At 45.1% G+C, this 10,248-nt stretch overlaps 1 protein-coding gene across 7 annotated transcripts; it reads right to left on the bottom strand.

Moving 5' to 3' along the window:
- Positions 1-424: 424 nt before the first annotated feature.
- Positions 425-9,891, bottom strand: TCEANC (transcription elongation factor A N-terminal and central domain containing). Of its 7 annotated transcripts, none has more exons than XM_061178789.1 (3): positions 7,682-7,898; positions 4,710-4,942; positions 425-1,611 (listed from the first exon to the last, which is right to left on the bottom strand). In XM_061178789.1, exon 3 carries the CDS (start codon positions 1,509-1,511, stop codon positions 453-455), a length of 1,059 nt encoding a protein of 352 aa, XP_061034772.1. In that variant the 5' UTR covers positions 1,512-1,611; positions 4,710-4,942; positions 7,682-7,898; the 3' UTR covers positions 425-452. The 7 variants fall into 7 exon arrangements, with proteins under 7 accessions (XP_061034772.1, XP_061034775.1, XP_061034776.1 ...); XM_061178792.1 differs by having other exon boundaries at positions 425-1,521; XM_061178793.1 differs by lacking the exons at positions 4,710-4,942; positions 7,682-7,898 and adding an exon at positions 9,840-9,891.
- Positions 9,892-10,248: the final 357 nt, after the last annotated feature.

The following is a 10,248-nucleotide window of genomic DNA, read 5'->3' as shown; positions in this document are numbered from 1 at the left end:
AGCTGTTCCCAAGCATACTCAGAGTACAGCAAAGTACTAAGTAGCCACTAAGCACAATGCAAACAGGCGTCCACCCTCTCCCCAAACTATCAACTTTTAGTGACAGTGGTGTGAGCTTCAGCAAACAACCTTCTTTCCTTCTTCGTAGGATAGTTTTGAGAATAGTGTGTCTAACACACTGCTATATATAAAATAGATAAACAACAAGGACCTACTGTATAGCGCTGGAAACTATACTCAGTATCTTGTAAAAACCTATAATGGAAAAGAATCTGAAAAAGAATATACATATATGTTTCCATTACAGGTTATTTTATATATATATATAAATTAACTATACCTCAATTAAAAAAAAAAGAATAGTGTGTACAAGATTTAAAAAACAAGCATAAAAGGGTGGTATGAATAAAAGGGACCACTCCAGTTATCTGTTAAGAGAACATTTACTACAATTACAAGCACTCCCACTTGCTATGGTACCACTGCTCCCCACATTCATTGCAGATTACATAGGTCATCATTCCTTCATCTGGGCTTGAATTCTGCACCCAACCTGGAAGGAAGAGTGTCCCTCTGGCGATGACGGTGACCTGGCAATTGAATTTCTCGCAGCGTTGGCACTTTATTTTCTTGGTCGGCGTGCCCTCCACCACTTGGGGCAGGTAATGTTCCTGTATGCCAGATTCCGTGTAGGAGGCTCTCAACTGCTTCAGTTCGTGGCTGGCCATTTCCACGGCGGTCATTTCGGCAAATTCCCTTGGAGACATGGTCCCAGAGAGCAAGTTTTGCTGTAAGTGAGACTTGTGGGGGGTTTTCAGATTGGCAACTTTGCTTCGGATGCAAGTTTTATATTTTTTGAGGTTCTTGGAGTGAAGGGTAAAAATGTGCTCTTCGATTTCTCGTGCAAACTTGTGCCACAGATCGGCTCTGGGCTGCTCTGTGGAAGGACTAGTTAGAGCTTCATACAGCAGCTCTGTGCATCTGGCTCTCACGGGCGCTGCAGGATCTGGCTGCTCACTCGCTCTCTCGTCGGGGGATTGAGGGTCACTGGCCCTGAGATGCACTGCCTTAGGCTCCGCTCCACCATGGCTATTTTCTGGCACGATCCTTTCAACAGCTCCTGCAACATCTTGGGATGCGTGCAGAGAATGACAGCGGGAGCTGCCCCGTATCTCATCCTGATTTGGGTCAGGAGAAAGTCCTTGATTTTCTTCTTTATTTCCACCTGGAGGAAATAGTTTAGGGCTGCCCTGGGGCTTGCAGTGAGCATCCTTATACAGAGCTTTCCATTCTGACAGCAAACACTTGGCTTTCTTTTTCAAAGCCGCCGTGGGGCAGTTTTTGAGGACTCTGTACACAGCCCTGACCACACCTGTCTCCTGGAGATGCTCCGGAGTCACACGCAGAGTTTCTAGCTCAGTAAGGTGGTTGCCCAGATCCTCAAACTTCCTTTTAGACATCAGTTGCTCAATAAGGGAAGCTCTGGCAGCTATCTGCTTCTTGTCAGACATCTTGTTACGGCTGCAAAGAAAAAAGAGGTTTTCGTTTTCTCAAACTTGCGTTTGCCAGGCGCAGCTTCCTGATAGGAGCACAGCACTCTCTGCCGGTTACCTATGCAGAGAAAGAGTTTGTAATAAAAATGGGTGCAATGGATTAGAAAATGCAATCTGCCGTGTAGTATGGTTTAGCCTCAAAAGTTTGATTCTCAGGAGTTAAAAAATATATACATATATATGGCCCTGTAAACAGCTTCTGCGTTACCAGTTGCTTAAAAGCAGCACGCTGAAAGATCTGCTGTAACTTTCCCACCTCTAATTTTACAAATGATCTTTCCAAATCAAGATTAGTCAACTCCTTTTTGTGGAATTTGGTGGTTATGTTGGGGATGAAAACATGCCAGTGTCAGCGTCAATGGGGGAAGGCTGAGGAGGCTGGACTATTCTCCCCCATGTTCAGCTATTTCACTGAACTGCTTGCTGATGTTACAGTCTTGAAGTAGTACTTTTCTGAATATAAAAGCATGAGAAACAGGGCCAAAAGTGGATGCTGTTTAGAAGTCCCAAGGAATCTAAAGAAACAATGAAGCGGCACAGGTTGGGAGGCAGCTGGATCCAGGTCAGATGGGCCGCAAAGTCAACAGGCCACACTGTGCTGACATCTGACTCTCCTGAACAACGGGGTCAAGGTTCCGACTCTGTAGTCCAGAGGATTTATGACTTTGGACTAACAGGTCCCTAGGCCAGAGTTTGGTTCCATTAACTTTCTTCTTTTTTTTTTAACTTTTAGGTATAAAAAGTTGCTTAATGGTTATGTCTATGTGAATCTCATCCTGGGCAGGCGAATGTTCACTTTATCTAACCAGTCTCTTTTTCTCTCCACATAATGCACATAACCTTGCCTACCAAATACCCTTGGATCTGTATCTGGTCTAAACGTGAACATAAGCATCTTGATGGCAGGGATACCGTCTTTTCAACACTCCATGGACTCTCATTTTATAGCACGTGATATTAAATAAACAATCACCGATCACACGTAGGCTAACAACGCTGAAGCGATTACAGAGAGAGTTAATGCAGTCTTCCTAGACACCATCTGACAAGGGCTGTAAAACGTAAGGTCCTTGCAGTCAGCAATTCTACTTTTATAAATTTACTTTAAGGAAATAAGAGATGTGGAAGCTGTTTTTGTAAGAATTTCCTGCAAACTTAGAAGAAACTATGAGGTCCCAAGTGGTTAGACTTGCACACGAATGTTCACAGCAGCATTGTTCGTAACAGACAAAAAGTGGAAACCACCCAAATGTCTATCAACTGAGGAATGGATAAACAAAACATAGTATATCCATACAATGGGATGTTATTTGTCAATAAAAGGAAACTCTGATACAGACTACAACATGGATGAGCCTTCAAAGCTCTATGTTAAATTAAAGACACAGAAGACCACGTACTGTACGATTTCATTTACATGAAATGTCTGGAATAGGCCAATCTATAGAGACAGAAAGTAAATTAGTGGTAGGGCTGGGATGGAAGGAAGGGGGGAACCAGTGGGGTGGAATGAAGAGTGAGTGGCTACTAACGGGTGCAGAGTTTTTCTTGGGGGAGGTGCAAAATCTTCTCTCAAGTGGACTGTGGTGATGGGTGCACAGCTGTGACTACGCTAAAAACCACTGAATTGTACACTTCAAGTAGGTGAACTGCACAGTACGTAAACTATATCTGAACAAAGCTGTTATTTAAAACCAGCATCTAGGGACTTCCTTGGTGGTCCAGCAGGTGGGACTCCGTGCTTCCACTGCAGGGAGCACGGGTTCGATCCCTGGTCGGGGAACTAGGATCCCGCATGCTGCGTGGTAAGAAAAAAATTTTTTTTAAATAATAAAAATTAAAAAACAGCATCTAGGGAATTCCCTGGCGATCCAGTGATTAGGACTCCGTGCTCTCACTGCTGAGGGCCCAGGTTCAATCCCTGGTCAGGGAACTGAGATCCCACAAGCCATGTGGGGCAGCCAAAAAAAAAAAAAAAAAAAGTTTTTTTTTAATTAAAAATAAATAAAAAGAAAAACAACATCTAGAGTCTGATCCAAATTTTATTTAAAAATCACATGTGACAAGAAAAGGCCAAAAATAGATACAAAAAATTTCAGACAGAGGCATTTTCTGAATGGCAAGATTTTAAGTGATTTTTGTTTGTTCTTTTACTCTTTTCTGAATTTCCTCTAATGTGTATGTATTGTTTTCCTAATCAGAAAAGTTATTAGTCTAATACAATTTCATGATAAACCCTATACATTTAAGATATTTGTCCGCTGGAAAATGGCATGGTAAATGGATCATTCCACTTCTACCACTCTCTGAAATCAGGACACCACAAAGGAGCCACCTCACCTCACCTGTGGCTCTGCATTCAGATCAGCTCTCACGATTTCTTCAGAAGTCCAGTGCTGCATCGAAAACAGTTCCATCCCCCCTCAAACTCTATCCCCAAATATGAACAGTTAAGTACCCATGACTACAACTCTGAGGTTCCTACTGGTTTTCCCCACTGCACAGCTCAGATGACCAAGATTCTGGGTCTTGCATTTTTACCGCCTGGGCAGTCTTTTTTTTCTCTATTTCTTTTTTAAAGTCAGTTAGCAATAACTCAATGGGCCATTGATTCTGGATCTTAAGTGGCATTTTCTAATTATCGAGAATTGGTACTTCAAGATCATTGTTTTTCCTTTTTGAATTCCACTTTCTTTTTCTGAATGATCAGAATGAAGATTTATTTATTTTTTTATAAATAAAGTTTTATTGGAACATAGCCCTGCCCACTTACTTATGTAGTTTTTTAAAAAATTTTATTGAAGAATAGTTGATTTACAATGTTGTGTTAATTTCTGCTGTGCAGCAAAGTGATTCGGCTATACATATATATTCTTTTTCATATTCTTTTCCATTATGGTTTATCATGGGATATTGAATATAGTTCCCTGTGCTCTACAGTAGGACCCTGTTGTTTATCCATTCTATATATACTAGTTTGCATCTGCTAACCCCAAACTCCCAATTCATCCCTCCCCGATCGCCCCTCCCCCTTGGCAACCACAAGTCTGTTCTCTATGTGAGTCTGTTTCTGTTTTGTAGATAAGTTCATTTGTGTCATATTTTAGATCCCACATATAAGTGACATCATATGGTGTTTGTCTTTGTCTGACTTACTTCACTTAGTATGATAATCTCTAGGTCCATCCATGGTGCTGCAAATGGCATTATTTCATTAAATTCCACTTTTAAAGACTGAAGGGGCTTCCCTGGTGGCACAGTGGTTGAGAATCTGCCTGCCAATGCAGGGGACACGGGTTCGAGCCCTGGTCTGGGAAGATCCCACATGCCGCGGAGCAACTGGGCCCGTGAGCCGCGACTACTGAGCCTGCGCGTCTGGAGCCTGTGCCCTGCAACAAGAGAGGCCACGACAGTGAGAGGCCCGCGCACCGCGATGAAGAGTGGCCCCCACTCGCCACAACTGGAGAAAGCCCTCGCACAGAAACGAAGACTCAACACAGCCGAAAATAAATAAATAAATATATTTATAAAAAAAAAAAAGACTGAAAACAGTAAAAGAGGTCTTCCTAAGATTCGAAGGCTCAGTAAACAAAGAGCAGGCAAGACAGCACAGAAATATTAAAAATACACATCCTCGATTGCTGAATATTGCTCTCAGCGTTGTCTGCCTGAGATCTTGGGATCTGGAGGAAGTCAAGCAGGGGCGTCACAATCATAAGGTCTCAAGCAGCTCAGTAAACTTGAGCCCTCCCCGCCAGCTGTGGGAAAGTTTCCTAACAAGTATTCATCCTACCCGCGTCTATACTCATTCCATATGCATCACTACCAAAGAAAGCAAGCAAGATTGAAGTTGGCTGGATGTCAGCAAGGTAGTTAATAAGAGACCAGTCTAGAGTGCCCACAACGAGGTTAGGCAATATTTAACTCAGGTCGAATTTCTCAATGAAGGGTCAGAGCTTCAAGGAGATTCTGAAGGGGAATTTAATTGTGGCTTCAGGGCTTCAGGGCTTCAGGGAGCACTGTTTGTCTTAACAGTAAAACTTTTCCTTTACTCATGGAAATCTACAGAAGTTGATGGCTTCATATATAAGCACTCTGCTCTGCATTTCATATGTCCTTTTTTTTTTTTTTAAATAAATTTATTTATTTATTTTTGGCCGTGTTGGGTCTTCGTTGCTGCGCATGGGCTTTCTCTAGTTGCGGCGAGCGGGGGCTACTCTTCGTTGTGGTGCACAGGCTTCTCATTGCAGTGGCTTCTCTTGTTGTGGAGCACGGGCTCTAGGCACACAGGCTACAGTAGTTGTGGCTCACGGGCTCTACAGTGCAGGCTCAGTAGTTGTGGCGCACGGGTTTAGTTACTCTGCAGCCTGTGGGATCTTCCCGGACCAGGGCTCAAACCCATGTCCCCTGCATTGGCAGGCGGATTCTTAACCACTGCACCACCAGGGAAGCCCCTTCATATGTCCTTTTATTTACTGCTCCTCCATATTTTTTTGTTTTGAATTGTGGTAAAATACACATACCATATAATTTACCATCTCAACCATTTTTACATGGACGGTTCATTAAGTACATTCACATTGTTGTGCAACCAACTTTCAGAACGCTAGTCGTCTTGCAAAACAAACTTTGCACCCATTAAACGACAACTCTCCATTTCTTTCTTCCCTGCAGCCCCTGGCAACCACCATTCTACTGTCTGTCTCTATGAATCTGACTACTTTAGATGCCTTATATAAGTGGAATCATACAGTATTTGCCTTCTTGTGTTGGGCTTATTTCACATAGCATAATGTCCTCAAGGGTCATCCATGTCGGAGCATGTGTCAGAATTTCCTTCCTTTTCAAGGCTGAATAATATTCCATTGTATGGACAGAGCACATTTTGTTTATCCATCCATCCACTGATGGACACTTAGACTGCTTCTATGTTTTGTGAATAATGTTGCTATGAACATGAATGTACAAATATCTCTTTGAGACCCTACTTTCAATTCTTTTGGGTATATACCCAAAAGTGGGATTGCTGGATCAATATGGTCATTCTATTTTTAATTTTTTGAGGAACCACCATACTATTTCCCATTCTCCTCCATATTTTTAACAGCATTTAAATGCTGTCCAACTTTCTATTCTCCCTGTGGGACAGACACGTGGATATAAAGCAATTCATTGCCCTAGGAGGCTACAGTGTGGAAGCACCTGGAATATAAAATTGTGAGAACTGCCACAAAAAGACAAAGTAGGCTGTGTGTCCAGTTTAGAGTTCTACACAGTTCATTCAATAAATATCTATTATGTATCTCATACACGATAAATGCTGAGCCTAATGAGCTACTCTCTGCCTTGAAGGAGCTGACAGCCCAGCGGAAGGAATACAGACAAGAAGCTGGCCAATTACAAGGACAGACACCGCTGCTAAGGGACACACATAGGAGGAATACAGAAACCAAACCTGGGCTTCCCATCATCTGGCCGGCTCCAATTACTTCTTCGCTGCTTTCACTCTGATTCACGACATTTTGTTAGAGGAATCATCCTCCAGTACAGATCTCAGCAAGAGAGTCCCCCATTTGCCTGCTTAAAGCCCTTCAGAGGTTCCCCTCTGCTCTCAGGATGGAGCCCAAGGTCCCTGGCCAGGTAGTGAAAAGCCCCCTTCCAGCTTCCACTGTGATCGTGCTGAATCACTGACAGACACTGCCTACCTCCACCTCCCAGCTCGATGCCTTTGCCCCATTGGCTCCCTGAGCCTGCCTGTCTCTCACCAGGAGTGGGTCTCACTCCTGACTGCCAAGCTGAATCATCTGGAGAAATTAAACATCAAAAGCAAAAACAATGCCAGGGCCTCACCCCAGACGGAATGAATTCGAATCTCTGCGGGCAGGCCTGGGTATTTTGCAGCTCTCCGGGTGACTGTGATCTAAACCAGAGCTGCCACCACTGCCCTGTACACACAGGCACAACCCCCCTCCCGCAGCAAGACCAACCCAGCTCTGCTGCCATCAGCCCGAAGGCAGCTCCCGTCCTGCTCCCACACTGAACACACACAACCTCTCTGACCTCGCATTTTGCTAGAGGAGCCTCATTAAGTTAGGAAATATTAAAAACGCTGGCTGTGCACAAGTCACCTGAGAACCTTCTCTACAAACCACAACGGGTGATGGCAATGCTCTAAGTGCCACGATGCACCCAGTCCCGAACAGTCATCGCCACACTTCCCTTCCAACAGCAGAAGACAGTGCACGTCGAGCAACTCCGTGTGCCGTACACACTCACGTCATCTCCGTCCTCACAAGAACCGCCACACAGGCAGAGCGTTCAGCTCCATCTTACAGATGAGGAAACCTATTAAGAACATCAAATATTTGCACACTGGGTTTTTTTCATGGTGCATATCACACTAAAAATTTTTTTATTGTCTGCCTTCCCTACAAGACCACAGAAGAACGACGTCTGTTTCATTCACCGATACACACCTGGCAAACACCTGGCCAGGGCTTACTACGACTCAACAAATACTTTCTCCTCTCTGCTTGTGAGCATCATCCTTTTCACCACGGACCAGCTTGCTTGTACCCACTTGCGTCTAAGCCCAGTGCCTCTCGGCTTCTTCCACGGGAGCCCAACCTCATCTCAATTCTAGTTCAGAAAATCATTTTAAAATATTCTAGTTCAAAAAAAAGAAAAAAGAAGCATGGTGCCTCCTGTGGGCTAATCAGGTGGGCTCCAGGAGTCAAGCCATTTGGGGATAAGGAGGGTCTAGAAGGTACCGTTCCCAGAAGTAGGGGGCGTCAAGTTTGTGGGGGGGGGAGGGGAAATCCAACATCCTAGAATTAATATGAGAATTAAACGAGAGAGTCCTTATAAAGTCCTTAGAACTATGTCACACACACTAAGCCTAACTGACAATTACACAGGACTACAATGAAAAGGTTTACTTATATCTACCATACCCGGCATTGTTCTAGAGCAGGGTGTCGGCAAACTTTTTCTATAAAAGGCCAGATAGTAAATACTTTGGCCTTTGCAGGCCATGCAGCCTCTGTACAGACTACTCAACTCCGCTGTTTTGTAGCAGGAACAGCAGCCACAGACAATACAGAAATGAATGGATATGGCTTCGCTCCCACAGATCTCTTTTTCAAAGACAGGAAGGCTGGATTTGGCTGCAGGCCATAGTCTGCTGACCCCTTTCTAGGGCAGTGCTGTCCAATAGCAATATAATGCAAGCCAAAGATACGATGTAAAATTTCTAGTGGCCACGTAAAAAAACATAAACAGGTGAAATTAATAACACATTTTATTTAACCCAGTGTATCCCAAATATTGCTGTTTCAACACGTTGATGGATATAAAAAAACTGGGATAGTTTACATTGTCTTCTTCATACTAATTCTCCAAAATTCGCTGTTTTACACTTAATACACATCTCAATTCGGACTAGGCACATTTCAGGTACTCAAGAGCCTTATGTAGCTAGCGGCTACCATACTGGACAACACAGTTCTAGAGCATGTGCTAGTACAGATAATGCTGAGATACACACCTATACCCCTAGCTTCTGAATACATATTAAAAAGTTTATACAGTGCCAACAACAGTAGGCCCTAAATATCTGTTGACTGAATGCATACAAAACCTTGTAAATATTAACTGACATTACGGATATATGGACAAAGTGCACACACCCGCCCTAAAACCTGATGAAAGATCAAAGAGAAATTTCCAAAAGCTGGTAACAAATCAGCAATAACCTAGATCTGTTTAGATCTTTAGATCTAAGATCTAAAGAGAAAATTTAAATTTCTAGCCGTAATCCACATACATCTCTCCGGCTACACAGGGAGCCCCTTCCTCTGTGGAGAGAAATGATGCCAAATGTTGGTAGGGGCGTCGCAGTTTCTGAAGTCACGCAGTACTGCTCTAGGGCCCTTTCGCCTTATGACGACCCCTAAGCAAAGGTGCAGCGAGGGGAAGGGACCTGCACGAGGGCCCACTCTGGCCCGGGTTCGGGTATCAGTGGGTGGGGTGGAGCGACAAGCAAAGCCTGCTGCAAGTCGTCCAAGGGTGACAGCCTGGCACCCAGCACACAGGCAGCGGCGGCCCCGAGCGAGCGGCCCACCTGGGAGATCTCGGCTGGAGGAGAGGTGAGGGCGAGGGCACGTTCCGGTCTACCGGCCCTGGGCACACCGAGAACCTCCCCAAGCAGGGGTGGGCTTCCACTGGGAACAAGGACTCGCCTGACTGCAGTGACAGAGACGCCCGCGAACACAGAGAAAAGCTCACCGAGAAGCACAGGCGAAGCCCGGGAGGCCTCGGCGTCCAGATAGAACTTCCGGTCCCGGGGCGGGACCACGAAAGCTCAACCAATCCAAGCCCGCAGGCTGGAGAACACTGCCCGGGACCCAGCGCATGCGTGCTAGGGAAGTGGCGCCTGCGCAGAGCGATCGGCGGCCCAGGGCCCCGGGGCCACCCCCCATCCCCCCATCCCCCCATCCCCCCATCCCCCCATCCCCGCCACACACCCCCATCCCCCACAGCTCCCAGTATGGGGTCCTGTGGTCTGGGGCCGACGGTCCGCACCGGGCCCTGAATTGAAAGAGGCTAGCCCTACTATTGCTTTTGAGCATCGAAGTGTGTTGAACTACTCTGCAACCTACCCTTTCTGCTTCCAGTCAAGACAGCGCTCAGCTAA

The sequence above is a fragment of the Eubalaena glacialis genome, chromosome X, assembly GCF_028564815.1.
Source record: "Eubalaena glacialis isolate mEubGla1 chromosome X, mEubGla1.1.hap2.+ XY, whole genome shotgun sequence".
Lineage (NCBI taxonomy): Eukaryota > Metazoa > Chordata > Mammalia > Artiodactyla > Balaenidae > Eubalaena > Eubalaena glacialis.
This window is presented reverse-complemented; position numbering and strand designations above follow the sequence as displayed.

Excerpts from the sequence above, each read along its gene's own strand:
- TCEANC (XM_061178793.1), bottom strand. The coding sequence starts at position 1,511 with ATGTCTGACAAGAAGCAGATAGCTGCCAGAGCTTCCCTTATTGAGCAA.